Source organism: Podarcis melisellensis, assembly GCF_964234715.1.
Source record: "Podarcis melisellensis genome assembly, chromosome: 4".
Classification (NCBI taxonomy): domain Eukaryota; kingdom Metazoa; phylum Chordata; class Lepidosauria; order Squamata; family Lacertidae; genus Podarcis; species Podarcis melisellensis.
The window spans coordinates 64,311,436-64,335,088 of NC_138531.1; the positions used below are offsets into that span (position 1 = coordinate 64,311,436).

General features: G+C 41.4%; 1 protein-coding gene across 2 annotated transcripts in view; it reads right to left on the reverse strand.

Moving 5' to 3' along the window:
• Positions 1 to 23,653, reverse strand: part of PTGFRN (prostaglandin F2 receptor inhibitor) — a 77,592-nt gene that overhangs the window by 22,891 nt on the left and 31,048 nt on the right. For both annotated transcript variants that reach the window (XM_081907864.1, XM_081907863.1), the window contains exon 5: positions 21,009 to 21,434. In XM_081907864.1, the coding sequence (XP_081763990.1) occupies positions 21,009 to 21,434 (426 nt within the window). The remainder of the gene's footprint in view (positions 1 to 21,008; positions 21,435 to 23,653) is intronic.

Genomic DNA, 23,653 nt, shown 5'->3' on the forward strand with positions numbered 1-23,653 from the left:
AGAACACTCTCTAAGCATCCTCATCTGGAATCGACCATCCACGTAGGACCAGAACAACTGCAAAGCAGTGCTACCCACTCACTAACTCGGACAGCCAGTCCAGGAGGATACTATGGCTGATGGTATCTAAAACCACTGAGAGGTTAAGGAGAGTTAACAGGGATGCATTTCTCTCCTGACAGGTGTCATTATACAGGGTAACTGAAACAGTTTCTGTGCCAAAGCTGCGCCTAAACCCTGTCTGTAATGGATCTAGAAAATCAGCTTCCTCCAAGATCACCTGATGCACCCACAGTACCTCCTGTTGCTGATGATTTAGGTGACATTTGAGTGAAACAAAGCTTAATTCAGGATACAGCATTCATTTGGTTTTCGGATTAATCTCACAATAATTGACAATACTTCAAAAAATCTGCAAACTTTTAGCATTTCTGCTACTATTATTTTTAAAAAAACAAAACACCCAAGTCTTCTATTTGATCTTTGACTTGTTTGCAAGAATATCAGGTATGCATCCACGATTAGGCAGGTTATGTTCCATTATCTCAGAAGTACTTTATCTCAGAAGTTACCTACTTGCAACCATTTAGCATAGTGTCAAGTTCTGGAAAGACACCTATTCACTGTGCGTATTGCCTCACCTCCATTTTTAAGACTAAGGTCTAAAGGCAAAGGTAAAGGACCCCGGATGCTTAAGTCCAGTCAAAGGCAACTATGGGTGTGGCAGTCATCTCACTTTCAGGCTGAGGGAGCCGGCATTTGTCCACAGACAGCTTTCTGGGTCATGTGGTCAGCATGACTAAACCGCTACTGGTGCATGGAGGATTGTGACAAGTTCCAGAGCACATGAAAACACCGTTTACCTTCCCGCCACAGCAGTACCTATTTATCTACTTGCACCGGTGTGCTATCGAACTGCTAGGTTGGCAGAAGCTGGGACAGAGCAACAGGAGCTCACCCCATCGTGGGGATTCGAACCGCCGACCTTCCGATTGGCAAGCCCAAGAGGCTCAGTGGTTTAGACTACAGCACCACCCACGTCCCTCCTTTAAGACTACTGGACTTCTTAAGGCAGAATTGGGATATATCATGTGCGCAGTCTGAGATGGTGGTGGCAATGCAGTCTCATAGGCCATATGAATACAGGATTGTTGACATTTACATCATATGTATAATGAACAGACAGAGAGAAATATTAAGGGACATATCTGTTTGGGAGGCTTGAGCATATATTTTTTTGAAGATATATATATTTGAAAAATAGGTTAATATCCTTGAGCACATAAGTAATGTGATGTCTCATTTTGTCCCAAAGATGTATATTTTTTTTCATACAGAGCTTGCTATTGCTGCATTAAAAATAGTTAAACACAAACACACATAGAGAATCAGTAAGAATTCCAACAGCAGTGAGGGGAAAAACACTATTACTGTAAATAGAAAAATATGTAAGATTTTTAGTGAATGCAAAGTAAAAGTTCCATGAACTACCACAATAAATGATTAGCAAACCTGCAATTGAATATTTAAGAAGAAATTTGGGGAGGGCTAGGAGAAAAAAAATAGGTAAAACATTAATTACAGCCAACCTTAAGGGGGGGGGATATAAAACCATGCATCAATGGCATCTGACATCTTATAAACTGAACATGATTTATAAATCTCTCTGAGGATAACTGCTGGGAAAACCTCATGCAGATTATATGCCACATATTTTGGGGATGAAATAAAATTAAAAGTTTTTGACAGTTAGTGCTGTTTTATAATCAATCACAATATACAATATTCCAAATAAGATGGTTTAGCCTCTAAACCATTTTGAAGGCTGCACTGAATGCCAAAAAAACCAATAAATCTGTCAACAGCAGCTAAAATATCAATAGCCATGCATTGAAAAAAGAAAGAAGTTCCAGCTCTACTTGATTGATACTGTAGGATTCAGGTTAGACCATTAATGCAGAAATTATAAATATAATATAGCATAATATAAATTATTATATTTAGGCCCATGAAAATAATCAAAGATCAGCATTTATCAATGATAAAGTTGGTGATGATGTATGGCTGTTTACGTTGTTCTAATGAATTATCTGGCTTTTGCTTTATGCTACTTATTACCAAACTTGAAAGGACTTTATTTATATTTGTAGGTATTAATGCTTGTTTGTTTGTTTGTTTCTCATGGTAACCTGAGAGTTTAAATAAACAAAACGATTTGAATCAATAATACTGTTGCTATACTACTAAGACACATCCTGCAGCAACATGGAATACAGTGCCAAAATAAACATTTTTCACTAAACAGAAGTTAATATCATGCAGAACTGAGCCACATTCTGAAGGTGCACAAATGTAAATAAGATGAACTGTAAAAACCGTATAGTTTACTGCTCATTACCTATCATACAACCTGAGAAGAAGTTTACCAGTACTGGTAGTTATCACGGAGAGCTGCGATAAAAAGGTATTAAATGCAAACATGTTCAAAAGTATTGTTACACACTTTTCATCTACCAATCTGGGCATGATAAAAAAGCTTAATATATTATGAAGAATGAAGTCAGTATCCAGATTTATAAGATGGATTCATACCTACATTGGAGGGATTTATTTTTTTTTTGCCTGATCCTGCAAAAGTTTTGTTACAAAGTAGGGCAGCTTAGTTCAGATAATGGCACTTTGCCAAAACTGGTCATATGTAAAAGCAGCAGCAAACATTACATCTAGGCTTTGTGATCAGTTCACAACAAATCATCAGGACTACAGCTCGCAGGGCCCTTCATAAGAATATCAAATCTACTGCTTCTATCACCATCCTATTTTAGCAGGCAGAAGCTGACAATTCATGAAATATAGCATTTTAGTCATATTTTTGTGACTAGTCGATCAGTCTAAAAAAAAAAGTATAGCCTGTTGCTGCTATCTGAAAAGGGCTTGGAATTACACTAGGAAATGCAACTTGGTGGTGCCAAACACTGGTTTCCCCTCAACCTGCTCCCTCATTTGGCCTCTACATGTTTCTACAGGTACATCACATACATTTTAGCTTTTCTGTATGAAAGAGGCAGGTCACGTACCATGAAAGCAGGGCTTTTATTTATAGATTTGAACTAGCTTGGCATTTAGGCTGTTTGAACAACAATCCATTTTCTTCCAATAAAAAAGCTGGCTGAATATTAAACACAAGGTGAATCTTTTACAAGGCAACAGGGAAATAAGATATACCAAGCTCGCAACACACTTCACAAAATTAAAACTACATACAATAATACTTTTGTCCTCCCCCAAGAGATCCGCAAGGTACTTGTTTGTGATTACATTTTGCAGTGCTTTTGCCTTCAAGCAGCAGTTTTCACAATGAGTAAACACTGCCTAGAAGATGAGAAAACTGGGTATGACAATCAGCACTGTACAAAGGAGATCACAGTACAATGCTATCTAAAGGAAACAGCAAAAGGTGGGGGAAGCACAGTGCGCAAACTGCTAAGCACCAAACTGCTCAATTGCTCATGTTAAAAATAGTTTAATGCTGCAGACTCAATTCCTCAAAGGTGAAGATCATTTTCTTGAATGGAAAGCTCTCAACTTCCTACCCCCAAGAAAGCATGCAAGAGTCTTCCGTCCCATCAATAATTAGCACAGATACATAGTGTCGTGCCTGGAAAATGGGTGGTTTACTTGGGCAAGGATTGTGGCAATGTAGAACACACTTTTAAAGTCTCTATGCTGCCCTGCTGAGTGGAATCGTTGTCCTCAAGCTATGAAACCTGGAACAGCTGAACAGGGGCAGAAAACTAGAAAAGGGCACAAGGAAAGAACAGTGGTGTGTTTTGCATATGGAATGAATAAATAATAGAATCCTGGAATTGTAGACTTGGAAGGGACCGTGAGAGTCATGTAGACCAACCCATGCAACACAGGAATCACAAATAAAGCATCCCTGATATATAGCCATCCAATCTCTGCTTAAAAACCTCCAATGAAGGAGAGTCCACTAACTCCCAAGGAAGTCTGTTCCACTGTTGAACAGCTCTTACTGTCAGAAAGTTCTTCCTAATGTTTGGCATGAATCCCCTTTCTCGTCGTTTGAATCCATTGGTTTGGGTCCTATTCTCCAGAGCAGGAGAAAGCTAGCTTGCTCCATGTGGAAGGAAGCCCTTTAGATATTTGAAGATGACTATCCCATCTGCTCTCAGTCTCCTCTTTTCCAGGATAAACTACCCAACTCCCTCAACCATTCCTCATAAGGCTTGGTTTCCAGACCCTTTATCATCTTGGTCACCCTCCTCTGCACACATCCTAATTTGTCAAAACTCCAAATGTGGCCTGACCAAGGTAGAATAGAGCAGTACTATTACTTCTAGAAGTATAGTCTCCAGATCAAGAGAATAGCATTAGCTTTTCTTTTTCCTTTTTTGCAGCTGTATCACTTTTTTTGCCTCTAGTTAAGCCTGTGGTCCACTAAGAACCCTAGATCTTTTTCACATGTATTGCTGGCAAACCCATGTGGTATTGTAATTTAAAGTTGTCAACCTACTCTTTCACATTTTCTCCTCAACTTCCATGTTTAATATATTAATAAGATGTCAATCACTTTTGTAGAAGACAATTAAGCTACTGTACTCGGGGATACAGAGAGATAAAAACCAGGTCCCTTACCCAGAAACCTTTGCCAGTAGTGTCACAAGCGAGGGCAAGTTTGACCCCTGCATCACTGATATCATGGACTGTAGCCATTTGCAAGAAGGTAAAGACAGGCACAACACTTCTACATCAGTGGTTCACAGCCTGACTAAAGAAGCTATTTGGGGGGCGTGGGGGATGGGACAGGATGACAGCTTTGCTGATCATTTATTAACAAAACAGAGAGAGCAGTCAAATGATTCCCCTCCTAAGGCCTTATGGGTAAGCATCTGCATGCTAATCTGAGCCAATGAACTGTCCTCACAGAACTTGGGAATGAAAGCAGGAAATCATATCCTACATTGGCCATTGGTATTCCCTTAAATGCTGCATCTAGCCAATAAATGTCTAATACTAATAAATGTCTGAGAATGATCAGCATCACTGCCACAAACTCTTTCAACCTGTGAATTCCCAACTGAGCGGATTTGCACTTGATCCCTTGGAGAGTCATTTTTGAGGTTCAGTGGAGATCTATAAGGAAAGCTGCAAAGAAAGGGAAATAAATTTCCATTCCTCATTTTGTCCAGACCCTTCCCTTACTGGCGCTATTCCATGTCTCCATTTGTTGAATAAAGTAAAGAAAATACTGCCTTCAGGCAATACTTTCTAATGACACCTTGTTGCCGCAAATCACTGAGTAGTTTTATAAACTTCCTAAGAACAGTTCATTGGCCACATGAATGACAACAAATGCTGGTTACAAACAGGAAATTTTAAGCCAAACATTATAGTATGCATAGCATAGTATTATAAGCATGCATGCAGAATGTTCTTTTATTTAAAAGTATCATCTTCATTTACAAGAGGATTATCCAGTGGCTATTATATAGATTGTTTTAAATGCTTAGTAGTAGTAATGTTGGTCATCAGTTACAAGCTCAATTACTACTGCATTATTTGCATTAAATAGAACAGTTACATTTCTTATTACAAGAGAGGGTCTCATACACAGTTTTAACATAGGCATTTCAGAACAGTTATATATGCAAGTCGGTCCAATGAACACCATGTAATATTTGCTGCACCAGAGGACTTGTGACTGTGCAGTACACTGCCCAAACAAATGCAGTTGCCTCAAAATATCCACCCTAATTCCAGGCACAAAATGCATCACACATTGGATAAGCAACGTTCTGACCAGATGCCTGCCAGAGGCAGTAAATGGTTATGCCTTTATTCGTTTCAGCAAGAGTTTGCCACTGACTTCAGGAGGCAGCCTCAAAGGCAATGTGAGTACTGCATTAAATGCCTAAATATGCAAGATTCTTCTTAAGGGGTAACATCCAATCTCTGCAATGGACAGCTCAAACAAACTTGTATCTTATCTCATTAATGGTCTTAGCTGTCCTTTGAAGACAGAGTCAATTCTCTCCAAAGATGTCTCATATGACTCAAAAGAGATTGGGCCCAAACATGCTGTTCTTGGTGCCTTCAGAGGTCTCCTCTCTCTCTAGTTCCTCTCTCTGGTTCCTGTGTCTTCCCAAATTCTCTTCTACTAATTCTTAAGAATTACAAATCAACTGTAATGTGAATGCCTGCAACAAACTCTCCCACAAGTACCGCATTTTTTGCACCATAACACTCACTTTTTTCCTCCTAGAAAGTAAGGGGAAATGTGCGTGTTATGGAGGGAATGCCTACAGGTGGCATGCCTACGGATTTTCCTCCTCTAAAAACTATGTGCGTGTTATGGTCGGGTGCGTGTTATAGAGCGAAAAATACGGTACATTTCTTTGTGACAATATTTTGACTAATCACTTAAGTAAGGATACATTCTCCTAATGTGCTTTCCCTATGAACTGCCCTTGACTATTTTCATTTTATAATAAAAACAGACTAAAAAAAAAAAAAACTGGAGGCAGTTCGAGCTATTAAACTCTCCAGAAGCTCCAAGCTGTTTACACAGCTTTTACTTGCTCAGTGTTGATTTTATATTTCCAATTACGCACAAGCAAGGCAAAAAGCTGAAACATTCCATAAACCAACGTTAAGATGTGCTAGTAGTTAAATGAAGAGTATTTGATTGTACTTAGCGCTAATAGTGTGGATTTACAATGATGTATAATAATGAGAAAACTATTAAGAGTAGTTCCTGAAAATCATTACCATTATAATTAAATTCTGCAAGGAAGCAACAGTAGGCAAGTTGATTGTGAAGGTTGTAAATGAAGTTGCCTTGATTTTACATCTCAAATCTATGCACAACAAAACAGATTAGGATAGAATATGACCACTCCAGAGCCTCCTTCCTCTAGGCTTCATTGAGATGAACAGCAGCAAACTCTCTGACACATCTTGCAATATTCTGCATGCTTTACTACCATCAAAATCATTTTATTTTTTTTATCCACCCTTCACTCTAAGATCCCAGGGCAGGTTACAATTTTAAATACAGCATGAAAAACCATTTAAAACAGCTTACGAACACAAAAACAGAGTGGGTCCTAAAAAATATGCCCCTAAAGTGTCAAAGGCCAGGGTGAACAGGTTTGTCTCCAGCATTTGCTGAAAGCTGTATAGTGAAGCTGTCAGGTCCACCTCTGTGGGTAGAGAGTCTCATTACTTAGAGGCTGCAGCACAGGATGTCCCCAACCTTAAAGCAAGGTTAAAGAAGATCCCTCTCCTCTACTTTGAACTTCATTTTGTGGCATTTCAGAATCCAACACGGCCTTTGGTTCCTAGAGCACCTGGGTGCCAGGAAGCAGCTTACCATCACACCTGAGAACGAAGACTACGCTAAGCATCAATACAATACAATACAATCTATATGGGTCTGTCCTTGTGCTTGGTCTGTAATCTGTAGTCAGTGCAGAATTATGCAGAGCAATTGTTGACAGGAGTGAGACCCTGTCACAATATTACAACTCTGTTCAGAGATCCATGCTGGCTGCCTATTTGTTACCAGGCCAAATGCAAGGTGCAGCAGTTGGTATTATGAATTTGCGCAAAGGGGAAGGGGGCAGGCTCCTCATCAGAGGCACCAACGTCTCAAGATGAATGAGGGGGACCGACACAATGTCCTGATGTAACACACGCAACGTCACCAGGGGGCGGAACCAAATGCCCTTTGAACATTGAGGTATGGTGGCTGCAAAGGGGAGATCACCTTTTCAGCTGTGACATCTTCTCCTTGGAATTTCCCTCCCTTTATATATTAACCAAACACCCTCATGGATGGTGCTCAGAAAACAGACAAAATATGCTTTATTCTCTCACTGGCTTTTAATAGTATTTTATTTTAATGCAGTTGCTGATGAGCTGTTTTAACCCCCTTAAGGTTCTTTTACATTTCACCATGGTTTTTATTAGGTGATTGTTATTAGCCATCTTGGCAGAGGTGGGACATAAATATTTTAACAAGGAATAACTAGGCAAACACTTCGTCAACTTACTATTATGCAGTTGCTATACAGAAAAGTAGAACAGTACTTCAAGACCAATTCTGACTTTATAAAAAGCATTTCAAGTGTGGTATTTCACATTTCATGCCTATGTTATCAAGTTGAAGCTGGTGTTAAGTGCTGCAATTATGATCCTGAGACTAGGAAGTAAATGTCTAAGATTGACTTGGTGTTTTTTTCCCCTTAATGCCCACATTCCTGAATAATAATGTACACTGAAAATAAATTGTTTGTGTTTCCATGTTTTATCACCTCAACTAAGCTATTGTGTAGAATAACTGCAGCACATTTTTGCTGGTGCACTTAGGCCACTGAATATTGACTCAGGAGGTGGAACTAATTGCAAGTATCAGATTGCAGTGCTCTGGGTTTTGGATAAAGCTTCAAGGCCCTCCCCCCACCCCAGAAATCCCTACTTATTTCACAAGAACTGCTGCATAGTACAAAGTTTAAGGGTAGCAGCCTCCGTAGCATAATTGCTTTCTTTTCATATAAATTGCTTCCATGATCTCCAAAACGAGTGCACTGTTAGCATCTTTTCATGGTCCTTTTTTTGTACTGCATTTCAGAAATACAAAGGCAAGGGATCATTTAATTTCAGACTGAAGACAAGGAGATAGAACAAGTTACATTATCACCACCTCTCTCTCATTTTCCTTGTCTTAATCTAGTGCTCAAAACCAATGACTGCAAGAACACTGAGGTTGTATACTTCTTTGCAAATAGTTTAACAGATGCCCCTAATATACCACTGCTTTCCTCTCCTGGAGAGGAAAAAAACATGGGCACGTTTTGCAGAATTCATGAGGCAGCAGCGTTCTCTGTATCCACCTCTCTAGAAGGAAGTAAATAATCGTGGGACAGAAAACAGGGTTCTCATTACAAGGTTTCCACCCAAGTAGCTTTCAAAATGTACTTAAATACCCCAGGGATACTAAATGGCTCTTGGGAGAGCAAGTATACTGGCACCTGCAAGCTAAAACCGATTAAAAGGAAACCCCCATGTTCACACATTTGTCTTCCAGATACTTCTCTGCAGCATCTGGCTGACCACCAACGGCAGACTGGAGAGTAAGGCACACGGTAAGTGGATTCAAGGCCAGAGATAGTGATTTACAAGAGGGCTACTGCTGTATATAGCATTTTGTCTTCAGCTTATCTGCAGTCACAGGGTGTATGGGGTGTTAGGGGAGGGGTAGTACCTCTGGTGAGGGACACACTGTGCTCCTTCTGAGGTAGTCTGTCCATCTTTGCTCCCCACTCTGAACTCAACTCTCACCTGTGGCTCATGGGAACTGTCAGCATGTGACAGTGGCCACACCTTGGGAAACGGCTTCGACTGGCTGATTAAACCAGGGGAGGGTAGCCAAAGGGTCTCAAACCCTCAGCGAGTTAGGGATTCCCCTTCATGCAAAGGCAGCAGACTGAGTGGACAGGACCAATAGTGGGTCCAATGGTCAGGAAGGTGGTTTCCACCACCCCCAGGCTCAGCCACACATACGAAAGATCTGCGTTGTGGGTGAACCCAAGATGCATTGTTACAAGTCTGTACCAAAGCCTCCAACTTGGAAAGCCCAACAACCTAGTTTTAAACACATCCATTTGCTCACTTATCCCCTGGGTAAATTTGAATTTGACACCTTTCCAAATCCTGCCCTTCTGTTTTCCCGTGGGCTAATGTTAAGTACTTTAATAATGAGAGAGGTAGCCTGGCCTTCTGCCCTCGACTGCCCAGACAAATGCCTGCCTTCCTGTAATCACAGGGCAACAATCCAACTCCCTATTCACATTTCCTCCCCTCTTCTAGGTAAATTGTTTTTGCTATAATAAGATGCAAGTTTGTTCAGTTAATTCCCTCTCTTCTCCCTCACCCCCCATCCTGCCTTGAGTATACTCAAGACAGTCTATACGGAAACCAAGAAACACTCCTCCTACATCTCCTGGTATCTCCCTTGTTCCCTGAAAGACAAGACATGCCAGAAACAATTTCCCCTTTTAAAAAAGTCTAGGATTTTGGACAGAATTTTTAAACAACTAAGAACCAATGCCTTCTTTCCTGGTAACAGAAGGGAGCAATAAATACATTTATTTTGTTTGATTTTCTCTGTAATGATTTGTTTTATTTTTTATTTTATTTTTCGCCAGGAGCAGGTTTCAAGGAGGTTAATTTCACAATTCAGTGCCATGCCTGGCTCATATTAGAAACCCCCCTATTTACATGGTGTTCCCTTTAAAGTGTTTGTAATTACTCTACAAATATTAGGGTCAGTTGTATACGGTTTCCAACCAGCCTAAATTGGTAGGCAGTGGCACCAGCCTTGAGGTACCTTGAGGTACCAAGAGACTTTTGAGTACTAGGGATGAGACTGTCCCAAAGTAATTCAGCCCAGCTTTGTACAGTACTGAGTGTATGGCTCAGTTATGATACTTAGGACATCTTAAAAGATAGATCTTGAGAAAGCCAATTCTGCTGACCCTTTAGACCTTGCTCGGTCCCAAAAATATGTTCTTTTTGCGGGGGGGGGGGAGTTGCTGTCTAGGGAATTTAGATTTGATACACAAGATCTAAGATTGTGAAACTGAATTAATTTTGAATTAGCATCTCTAGCATAGACCAGATTATCAGTGTTTAGCCGAACTGAACTGGTATTAGGTTTTCTTCAGCAAAGCTATACCCAAGGAATGATGAGTTCTTATGGCTACCTCTATACATCTAATTTTAAGCTGGGAATTGAATCTGGCTGATGAGCCACATACTTATTCCCCTGAACTCCTGTGGGTCAAGTTTAGACAGGTGGGTAGCATTGTCAGTCACCTGACATCACAATGATATCAGGTGAGCCACTTTACCAAAACTATCAGTTGACTATTCATACTTACAAAGCACTGTGTACAGGGAATTGCACATGGCTTTGAAGATGCTGTCACTCAGCTGATCAGTGATCCTGGCAAAGCCCCTTTAGGCCAGATATATCTTTATCTGACCCACACCTGGCATCATATATGAATAGTTTATTTTTAATGTGATATGTAAATTGGGCCAATGGCAGGAAGAAGTTTAAATTCGAGATCCACGGAGCTCCCTGAACATTCCATATGTCATATATGATGTCAGGCCTAGGGCAGATGGACATGGTTTGGTCAAATAACCTAGTGAGACAAACTGGGATGTCTTGAGGACCAAATTATGTCTGTGGTCTGCAGCTTCTTCACTGCTGTTTTAAATGAACTGAGGAGGAGACTTATAAAAACTGATTGACTTGGTAAATGTTTGTTTTCATAAAGCTTGAATCCTGTGTCTGTGTCGGTTTATACTGTCCATTTATGACTATGCGATTTTAAAATTGAAGTGGGCAGGGGATGTACAGTATGTTGATTTTGCTCACTGATGTTTAACCAATTTAATGCTTCTTTAATTTAATAGTTTATGGTATTGTAAATTTTAGTTTCAGGCACTCTATAATTTGCTATCTTCCTTTATCTGTTCTAAGCTGAAAATCAAACCAGTTTCCCTACTCCTTTACAGGATAAAATTTCAGCTTCAAAAAGAAAATCAGATTAGCAACAAGGGAAGTAGTTTATAGTAGCTTGACTGGTATATTGAACTCCTTCCGAACCCAGCCGTAATTTCTATTCCTCCTCCTCTGCCTCTAAAAACTTGCCTTTGATGATCAAGAGATATTAAATATGAATAAGAGATAGGAGAAGCTTGTCAGTAAAAAGCTACTGATTCTTGTCTCTGAAAGGCAGGCCTGTTCTTAAGAAGTACTCCTTGATTTGCCACTTAGCTCTCAGTTTCCGTTTGTGATCGATCTTACAAGGACTAAGTATCTATCTTAGACTTGTCAGTGGAGTACAGTATTTTGCATTTAATGCAATCCACAGTGCTCTAGATACAGTAGAGTTAACCTTCAAAAACACCAAGTGCCTACACTCTTATCAAGTGTATAGTGGCAAAATGAAAAGAGGAAAAAATTTAAAGGCTGAGAGAGCCTTTCTAGTTTTGTGGCATGGCCAGACACATACTTACACTGTGTGTGTGGCATTGTTGTTTTTAAGTACCATAGGTCAGTCCCAAATATGATGCTCACTTAGGGTAGCTATTATGTCCCACTTTGCTTTACTTTGAAGTCATCCTCTGGTTGAAGGGCTGATCAGTCCAAGTCCACTTTCAAATGAAAGAACTATAAGGAGGAAGAGCAGAGGCTGCCCATCAGCAGTTAGCTCCTGGACAGCAAACTGAATAGGCACACAGGTCAACTGGGCCAGCCTTGCCATTGACAGTGAGAGATGTATTGCACTTCTATTTCTATTACAGGCATTGGGTCAGATTCACCTTACAAACGCTGTCAGCAGAAGGCTTCACAATAGGACTCTGCTCCCCTCCCCTGTGCCTCCCTAAATTGCTTTGGGGTGGGTGGTTGGGAGAACAGTAGCGAGAGGAGAGGGGAGCTGATATGCTTGTGCTGATGAAACATTTGTAACAGTGTGACGTCAAATTCCACCCACTATTTCTAAGTTTGCATATTATATAAACACATGCAAATTTATGCAAATCTGTGCCCTCTTTTTGGCAATATGTAAGCTTACCCAGCACGCTATTTATTTATTGGAAAACATGTAAGGGACCCTCACGGGCAGGCAATTATTCTCAAGCAATGTTTCAACATCCTACAACTACTGAAAGCATGTTTGAAAGGGGATGGATTTGTTATAATTCTGCTCTGGCAGCATACAATCAGATAAATGCCAGATTTAGTTTTCTATTCTAGATGCAAATCTTCAGATTAAAAGGAAAATGTCTGGTCAAGATTTGCATTTTAACTAGCTGGCTGTTAAGTCTTTTCTAACACTAGGTACATTGTCTCAGTATCTTCAATATCCCCCACAAACATCCCTTGAAAGCGCAGGGAATATTACAGACTCAGATTAAGTTACCTATAATTATTGTTGTATCAGCATGACATATTGAGAGAATGCCATTAAAACAGTCAAGTTTAGAAAATAGTATGTTAAAGGATCCAGGAGTACAACAGACGTCAGGTACAATGTAAGGTGGGGGGAGAGAGAGAAGGTCGGTGGATATTGTTAAAAATAAGAGTCTAGTGGAATAGCTATAGATTATTTCAGATTGAATATTCCCTTTCCCCTTAGCTTCCTACCTATTTATTCTGTCCATCTTTTGCATTTTAGGGCTGGCCAGTGTAGCACACTGACCTTTTCTTAAGGTCACTACAGTGGTACCCCGGGTTACAGACATTTCAGGTTACAGACGCTTCAGGTTACAGACTCTGATAACCCAGAAATAGTACCTCAGGTTAAGAACTTTGCTTCAGGATAAGAACAGAAATCGTGCAGCGGAGGTGCGGCAGCAGCGTGAGACCCCATTAGTTAAAGTGGTGCTTCAGGTTAAGAACAGTTTCAGGTTAAGAACAGACCTCCAGAACGAATTAAGTTCTTAACCTGAGGTACCACTGTATTGCCACTGCCCAATCTTCCTCCTCAGATATTCAGGTTTGCAGATATAGTGAAGGGAGTCCTACAGCGTCCTTAATATTTCCAAAAACTGGAATGTTCAGAGTGAACGCTACAGATCTCTAGTTCAAGTATTTCTACTTCTTCAAGCCACTGGGCCAATTCACGGTGCCTGGAAAAGTTTTGCCTATAGTCACAAATCATTGTTAAAAGCTATAGGCAAAACGTTCCTAGGTCTCAATGCTTCTCATAAAACAAAATTTAATAAAAATAGATATCCTACAAACAAGAGCTGTACGTAATCCACAGAGACTTAAGTCCAACACAGAGAACCTCCAGCGTATGAACAGCAGTGGGCCTGAGGTACTTCCATCATTTCCTGGCATGTAATCTTAACAAAATTCAGATTGCCACAAACTCTAGAATGCAATGCTGAAGGCTAAATCAAGAGATAGCATTACAGAGATGGTGGCAGACAACGGTGAGGAAGCTGTGAACACAGGACCTCAAATACTACATGACCCACCAGGGTCAACAGGAGGTCAGGACTATTGCAAATCTGGAGCTAAGCCACATATTCTGACTGGTTTTATGTCCAGATCATCTGCCTGAGGCTAGGACCACCAATGTTCAGTCCCTGCAGAGAGCCATTCCACTGCAGATCATAATCAACAACCCTCAGGTCAAGTGCTTTAAGGAGCTGCAAAGTCTAGTAAAAACATATGCACAGACCTATGTAATTCAGTTAACATAGTTTAGTTTTAATGTTATTTGGTTTACACAGAGCAACTCAAAATTAAGTTAAGCACATGAGACCCCAACTCATCACTTGGTAAGAAGAAATGGGGTTTGAAAAGCAAGGGGGCGGGGGGGGGAGAGAAACCAGCATCAGAAACAAAGATGAACTGTCAAAATACTGTTTTGCACATCTGGCAAGAAATGGAACTTGCTAAAATATCAAGGAAAACTGTGTTTACTTTAAAATAAATAAAAAGCAGGGGGAGAGAATGCCACACATGCAGCCACCACATTTCAGATCACTCAAAGCACATTCCAAAGAGTAGAAACAGATTTCCACAGTCTAACAAAAATGGGATAAACCTGTCTTTCACAAACAAGGCTACATTTTAAAGTCTGAGCAGCTATTATACTGTTTATGCTACATTTCTCTCAAGAGACACAACAGCTAAAAAGCCTCGTATGAGTGACAAGCAATTTGGATACTGTAGTTTACAAAGAAAAGCTTCCATTTCAGTCCAGGAGGAGGAAAACATTCTTAGCCCAAGTATGTCACACAAATTTTAAAACGTCACATTTTTATCAGCCACCAGAGGAATCCATATATTTGACCATAGCATCCTTCTGGACCGTCTAGAGGTGCTGGGAGCTGGGGGCACTGTCATACAGTGGTTCCGCTCCTTCCTCCTGGGCCGTGTCCAGAAAGTGGTGGTGGGGGGTGAGTGTTCAGACCCCTGGGCTCTCACTTGTGGGGTGCCTCAGGGTTCTGTCCTCTCCCCCATGCTTTTTAATATCTATATGAAGCCGCTGGGAGAGATCATCAGGGGGTTTGGACTGGGTGTTCATCAGTATGCAGATGACACCCAGCTCTACCTCTCCTTTAAATCAGAACCAGTGAAGGCGGTGAAGGTCCTGTGTGAGTGCCTGGAGGCGGTTGGAGGTTGGATGGCGGCTAACGGATTGAGGTTGAATCCTGACAAGACAGAAGTACTGTTTTTGGGGGACAGGAGGCGGGCAGGTGTGGAGGATTCCCTGGTCCTGAATGGGGTAACTGTGCCCCTGAAGGACCAGGTGCGCAGCCTGGGAGTCATTTTGGACTCACAGCTGTCCATGGAGGCGCAGGTTAACTCTGTGTCCAGGGCAGCTGTCTACCAGCTCCACCTGGTACGCAGGCTAAGACCCTAACCTCCCCGCGGACTGTCTCGCCAGAGTGGTGCATGCTCTAGTTATCTTACACTTGGACTACTGCAACGCGCTCTACGTGGGGCTACCTTTGAAGGTGACCCGGAAACTGCAATTAATCCAGAATGCGGCAGCTAGACTGGTGACTGGGAGTGGCCGCCGGGACCACATAACACCGGTTCTAAGAGATCTGCATTGGCTCCCAGTACGTTTCCGAGCACGATTCAAAGTGTTGGTGCTGACCTTTAAAGCCCTAAACGGCCTCGGTCCTGTATACCTGAAGGAGCGTCTCCACCCCCATCGTTCAGCCCGGACGCTGAGATCCAGCGCCGAGGGCCTTCTGGCGGTTCCCTCATTGCGAGAAGTGAGGCTACAGGGAACCAGACAGAGGGCCTTCTCGGTAGTGGCGCCCGCCCTGTGGAACGCCCTCCCATCAGATGTCAAAGAGATAAAGAATTACCTGACGTTCAGAAGACATCTTAAGGCAGCCCTGTTCAGGGAAGTTTTTAATATGTAATGCTGTACTGTTTTTAACACTGATTGGGAGTGGCTGGGGAAACTCAGCCAGATGGGCAGGGTATAAATAATAAATTATTATTATTATTATTATTATTATTATTATGGTGCATGAATATAAACCAATCTGCAGACTTGTTTCACACAAACTAACTTCAGGTCGCATCTGAAAACCATGTGCAGTAGCGCACGGTAGGTCCACATGCCCCCCTCCCCCAATCCCACACTGTCTGTTCTATGTTTTGCTTTAGATGTTAGTCAGATCAGGGCTTTAGTTAACTCTTAGTTAAAATTTTTAAATTTTACTTTACAAAACATAGAAATTGCAGAGTTCTGTTTTTAAAATCAGATTTGGGTATTTCGTATGGATGTGGTATACACTTAGCCCCCCTCAATGAACTGAAGACACAGAGAGGCTTTTGCCTTTGCTGAAGCCATCTCTTATTTTCCCGTAGGATTTTGGGTCCCAAATATGCTAAGAATAAATTGTACTAAGGAAGGAAAACTATTATCTGAGCCACTGCAGGTATATTCGGTCAGTTGCCTCCCAAATGCACCCTTGATAAGCCAGGGGCCCTGCTCCATGCTCTTCTGCCAACAGGAACATAGCAGGGCCTATAAAAGACAGGGCCTTCTCTGCTGTGGTGCCTAACTTTAATATTAATTTAATTTGTTACTTTAATATTAATTTATTGATGGGTATGGGTTGTTGTGTATTTCTATTGACCAATGTAAGCTATCTTGATTATTATAGGAAGGCAGGGTACAAATGCTGCAAATAGATAATGCCACTGAGCAAATGGGAACAGGTCACTCATTATAATAAAAGAGGAAGGAGGAATAGATTACAAGCAGAAGGACTAGATCACACATATTGTTGGCAATTTGCCATCCGAGTCATAATCTAGGAAAGGTCAGCATTTTAAAAAAGGTCAAGCTCTCTTGGAACAGCAATATATATGATAAAGACTGTACTGCATCAAATGTATGAGAAAAGGCATTTTGTTTTTCAAAGGTCTTATTTTTCATGCAACACTTTTGAATTTGGACACACATTCAAGGCACTGATCTCTCAGCCTCGCTCTGCTTGCCTGCACTGTTGCTGCTGCCTCCCTTCTGTTCCCCTTCCTTCTGTACTGCAGCAGCCACACAACCATCCCAGCCTTGAAAACCATTTGGAGACAATTATAGCTTTGCAGTATATAAATTGCTTAAATAATAAAAACAAATCAACAAACAAACATGATTTTAAGATTGGAGAACACACCACAAATGCATCTGCAAGACTACAATCCATTAGATAAATTCTGGACTCTAGACCTAATGGTATGAAAAGTGGAGGTGGGGCTCTTTAGATGGTAATGGACATTATTCCAGACAATCTTACAGGGGCCCTTCTTTAATTCTTGCACTGAAATGTGGCAAGCCAGTCCTGCTGCATCTAGGGGAAACCCCTGTCCAGAGGGGCCCAGGACTTCTGCCCCAATTCTATCCCTGACAGCAGCAACAGTGAAGGCCCAGTGCTAAACATGACAGCTGTAGGCATGACTCTCCTCTCCTTTTTAGCCACAAAGGGCTACTAGCTCCTTAAGAGAGTCCCATGTATGCAACTGATGCTCACCTAGCTCTCTGGTGAGCAGCAGCAAGTACGTGGAGAGCACAGGGTGAATGTGTTGTTTGCCACTCAAGTGCTTGCCCATGGGCAATACCTGCTTGGCCCAATGGAGCAAAAAATTGCAGAGCAGCTTGGCATTCATCAGGCAGCCAATAAGCTGCTTTTAAAACACAACAAAACTTAATTTTATGACACAGAAAGATATCCCAAGAGAATGAGTTTTAGTGTTTGTGATGGAAGTCTGGGCTGCTAATTTAAGCATTCCTGCCTGACGATAGTGAGTTGTGCAATGCATACGTGTAGTTAGTTCTTCATCCTTTGAACGATATTACTGTATTAGATAGAAGCCCATGGCCAAGGAACATGCTCCTAGTCCCATCCCACAGCTGAATTGCACACTTGCTCTCAAAAAGTTTGCCAGTGTGGTGTTAGCGCCAGAAACTCTAAGCCTGGATGTTTCAATAAGCATCTAGTTACTAAAATAATCACTGCATGCCGATAAATTAAGTGAGCCACAGATCTTTCCTCCTGATCCACTAATTTATTCCTTTTGCACTGAACCTTTTGCACTGAGCTGCAAGTTGTCCATTCACTATGTGACACTCTTAGACACAAGGCCAGGGTTTCCCTGCTGACTTTGTCCCTTCTTTATCAGTTAACTTTTCGTTACCAAGCAAGAGGAAGAAGAAAGATACCTATCTTGAAAAGCATGCCTCAACCAATGAACGGCACAGCAGAAACTAGTTCAGATTTTCTGGTGCCAGATTAAGTTTTCCCCCAGGCCTTTTAAGGTTGCTGCAGCCTTTTAAATCTGTTTTAGATTTTCGGTTTCATTCTTTGTTCTTTTAGCTTTGGTTTTAAGGTCTTGATTTTTACCTCCTCCCATACTTTTATAGTACTGCATTGTATGACTAATTTAAGCACAAAGCTTAAGTTTTCATTTATTTTATTTTAATTCTGTAAATGCCAAGAATGTTTATTATAGGGTGGCTTGTAAATGCCATTTAAAAAAAAACTCCTGGTTGGCAGTGGGGCTTCAGTGCTCTGCATACCTCTTTGCACCACATCATTAAAAGAAACCAAAATAAAATTATGTAAACTAATGAAATTTGCAGAATAAGGGAAATTGTACAATAAATGGGCTTTTTTTTGCACTGTTAATAGAAAACACTGGTTTTTTTGTTTTTGCCTTTCATGTAATGCAGGGCTTTGACAATGAGCCTGTCTGCCATGACACTGGGATCATGACATCCTTCTCCAGGGGATGAGACCAGGAACTCAGGGTGGAAGCCTCAAATTTACACTTGGAAAAAGAGGAGCCCATTGTGTCAGTACCTCTCCAGCTGCTGGGTGCTGCATTGCCTTCCTCTGAGAACTCCAGCTCAGAAGCCTTAGAAGAACCACAGCCTTGCCTGCTCTGCCAGAGTCAGTGAAAGATAAAGCACGCAGAGTCCATTTAAATGAAGGGGCTGCTCCCACGAAAGACAGAGCTAGCAACTCTGATAAACTGCAGCTCTAAGCCCAAGTCTGGGGATGACTGCTGTTGAATACAGCCTCCAGCCTGGGCCACACACAGAACTGTCCAAAGTACCACCGAAGCCTTGCCTTTGTATTGCTGAGACCATCGCTCAAAAAGGAATAATAGCATGAATTGTTTCAATCTAACACTTGAAGCCCAGATTCAGTGCTTTAATTGGATACCTGGTGCAGCATACTGTACACTATCTAGCCTCATGGCAAAACTGCTTCTCGACGGGTTCAGTAAACACATACTCAAAGCAAGTTGACAGAAAAAGAACACAGCAACTCTGATTCACCGTGGTGTTTTCATTCTTACAAACACCTTGTGACAGATCCCCGCATGTAAAAATGGAGACAGAAAAACTCAGGTTCAGAAGTAGCTACTTGTCCCGGGCATTCAACAAGAACTGAAGCCATTGATCACATGAACTTTCAAGTCAGCCCTTAGTGCAGAGTATGACACAGTATTGTTGCTGCTACCAACAAATAATTACATTCTGAAAAATCTTCATGAAGGTGACTGCTGACAGCTCTGAAGCATGTGGATTTGGAAATGCTGTTTCTGTTTCTTCCACCCTTTACAGCCCAGACTTCGAGGCTACTTTGGTCTGTTCTTGAATATCACAGGGCCAGATCACAGGGCTTTCGGGAACAATGCAAGTTTCTGCTTGTGCTTTCTACAGGCAATGAACACAAGGTGTTCCAAGGAAAAGGGCAGTTTGCCTTTTTAAAGCATGTTTCCCACACTCAAGTTAAGTTATGTGCAGGAGTGCCCAATCAGGACTGTTGGCTGCTGTCTAGACACAACTTTCCATCAGATAAAAGCTCTAACCAAAAACAGCTGTTAGTTTACTCTATTAAAAGAACAGGAATCTGATAATGATCCAAGTCAATTACTTGATTTCCTTCACTCTAATCATGAGGCCGAGGGGGCTGGATATCCCAGGCCACCATGACAACCAGCATTGTGGCCCATCTTCCATGTCCCCACCTCCCACATCCACTTAAGAGTAGAGAGTTGTGATTAAATGGTCTGTAAATCGTTCTAAACAAAACAAACGTAATAGCATTTTTTAAAATTTTCTCTTGTCGCCTGGGTGTGAAAAAATATCCTGACTGTGTAGTCTGCATATGATGAACTCTAAGAATTCCAGATAAACCTTCAATCTCTTGCACAACTCCTTGCACCAATTCCCTGCGGCTGCTATTTCCTCAGGACTCCACCTTCACATACATTTCAAGCTGCTTCTTGGTACATTGCCAGAAGGAGTTTGGACAAGAGTTTGTGATGGTGTGGGTGATATTCAACTAAGCTTTACTAAAAGCAGACTTGCTGAAATTAATTGACCTAACCTAGCCATGTTCATTCATTTCAGTGGGACCACTCTGAGGAAATTTTAGTTGAATAACACTCTGTGGAAGGAATTCAACATTGCCAGAGTGCTTGCTGGATGGAATCATTTCCCCTCTTCTCCCTCCACACATTGTTTTGGGTGTTCTCCTGATGCCTCCAAGTCAATTGGGGGGGGGGAGTGGAGGGAGCTGGAGCTGGGGGACAGGAAAGCGGGGAAGCCCTGATGCACTAGTAGCCCTGTGTATGCTGCCCTAAAATATTTCTAGCACAGGACTCTTAGCAACCTTAGCTTGGAATTATTGTTGATTGTGCTGAACATTCCTAAATGGTACTGTGCTCTTTGATCTCATCATTAGCCACTTTCTTCCACTTTCCCATCCAAAGATGGCAATGGCAGATGTATATACATCTATCAAAACCCTTTAGAAATTTTCCATCTCGGAGTCTCTAAAGGCAAGCCACTGAGTCACCAACAATTTGCATCACAAGTTTTTAAAGTCAGGCTGTACAAGATTCCTACCTTGTGTAGACCATAAAATGCTTACAGGCACAGAAGCCACATCCTTGATCTTTATCCAGCTGTTATTTCGTTGCCTGCTCCATGAAGAAATTACACAATAATAATCTCCTCTGTCTGCTTCAGAGGTCCACTGGATTCGTAAGCGGAAGGTGTCCACAGTTGGTTTAGAGAAAATAATTTCCCCATTCTGGGCCCGGTGTTTGCTTCTGTCCCCAACCACCAGCGTCCAGTCTGCATCCATGGTGGCAAGAAGTTCATCTTTCACTACTTCATCACTGCGCATAGGTAATCGGTAGTACCATGAGACAGTGAAACGCACATTTGTTTCAGTGTTCTGTGCCTCTGTGATCCTACATTCCAATTCTGTGGGATCTTCTGCATACTTAGGTGTTTTAGTCGCATTCAAAAACACATGGTAAGTTGGCTCTGCGGAGCATTTTGAAAAGCAGGGAGACAGACAAGGAAACAAAAGTATGAAATAAAGACCAATTCAGAATACAGGCTACATTTTCACATTTATCATTTCAGAACGGCAACATTCTTTTGGCATCTTGCAAGTCATGGCATAGGATGGGGCATTTACTACTTAGCTGGTGACAGTGGACCATGTAATTCCCAGAAATGGAGTATCTTCATAGCATGCAATCCCAAGTCAAACAAAAGGCAGATTCTAAAGCCAACATTTAGTAAGTCACACTATACTGTAGGAATTTCATAATACAACATTCTGGTTACAGAACACTGCATTGCAATTGCAAAGTCTGCCTCTCAGGGAAATGTTTCATTTTAATGAACATGCTCCCCATTTTGGAAGGGCATGCCAAGAGCGTGTCAGGTTTCTGTACACTGCTTTACCATTCATTTTATTGCCCACTTCAGCGACCTTGGCAGAGGAAAGCTGGCACTAGAGCAAGCCAATATTGGAGAGAATCCCACATTTACTTGTTCCTGGTGTTGAATGCCAGTGCTAGAAACTGAATACCCTTCAAGTTAACGTTACTGGGGTTTTTTTAAAATACAATTTCTGACAGTTTCATAATCACAAGTCTGAAAGAACTATGAAGGGCCTACTTTCTGCTCTTAGCAACCATATTTAGGATCCCAGAAAAGAAGAAATACAATGCAATAACAATATTTATAAAGGTAGTGGAGGGAAAGGTAGTTAATGAGCCACAAAAAGGGTTGGGTTGGCCAATCATACCTCATCTTAATAAGTCAAGATCTGAATGAGGCTTATGGATGCACACACAGTGCCCTTGCTCCCTGCTTTGCTACAGTTTACTATTTTGTCCAAACAAGGAAACTATGGTTAACAGTTTCTGAACAAGCCAGGATATGAAAACTTAGTTTGAAGTTGGATTGATACCCTTACTTGTTCCACAACAATTAATTTCCTGGTTTGGCTGATACAGGAAGCAATAGTTAATCAACATCTCCTTGGTTTGTTAGCGGGAAGGGAGGAGCAAAAGAGCTGCTCATGTGCGGCCAAAAGGCTTGTTCTCGGCTCAGCATAATGGTATATGATAATCTGAACCAGCCCACATAATTCACTGGAGCAGCTTGCTTCCAAACAGAAGCACCAACAACATTTTCATGTCCTCATTAGGAAATAGAAGAAAGTTGAAGGCAAATGGGATGTCAGCTAATCATATCCAGCATTTGGAAGACCTATAGGGAATAGGATGGCTGGGGCAAGTTTTGGCTTTGACAGGAGTGCTCCAGCTAGTCTCTTCACACTGACTCTCAGACAGAGGATTTAGCAGGAAGGAATAAAAGGCTTGCTGGATAAGCCTCATTCCTGCACTCTTGTCAGCTGTCAAAGAACAGCCTTGCTGACAGTTCAACGACTTAATACCCTGCCAAGCTCTCAAACTTCAATCAAGTAGGAGGGGGCTGCTGTTGAATCTTGGATGCAGTTTATGTACTACAGATGAGAATTCCTCTCCTGCTTTTCCCACCCGCAGGCAATGTAAGATCATTTGAAAAACATTTTGCTCCTCCCCCTTAACCTGCATCAAAATAATTACTAATTTGGGATGCAAAGGTGAAGAAATTCCCACTGACCAACAGAATACTTTCAGTGCAGAAAAGAGGCACCCTATTCAAGGCAGTTTTTAAAGCTATGGATGCTTTCCAGATAATATTGGTAACAGAAGTACACTGAGTGTACAGAATCAGTGGCACCTGATATCTGTTGGATGAGAAGAATAAGAGACAAGCTCTCTCTCATAATTAGGCCTACAGCAAGCAGGATGGAAATCATTAGGCCATATTGAGATTTCCTTTCCTTTCCTTTAAAAACTTGCACAGCTTATTCTCATTCCTCTAAGGCTATAATTCTAAACTAACCTATTAGCCTATTGAACTCAATGGCTGCATTTACACATAGTGCTAAATACTAACTGAAGTTTCATAAACCATGCTAGGTAGTGCACAAGGGCTGTTTCACTATTCTAGTCCTTGAGAGCAGAGAAACAAATAATAAAAAGGCAGCTGGCTTAGTTTCATCCAAATCCAAGGTTGTGGTTTGCATTGCCTAAACAAACCAACATCACTAGCCAGGCTTACACTATTATTTGTTATCAGCTTATACTCTTGGGCTTGCTATTAAACGGTAACACAGCCAAAGAGATTTACTTGCAGAT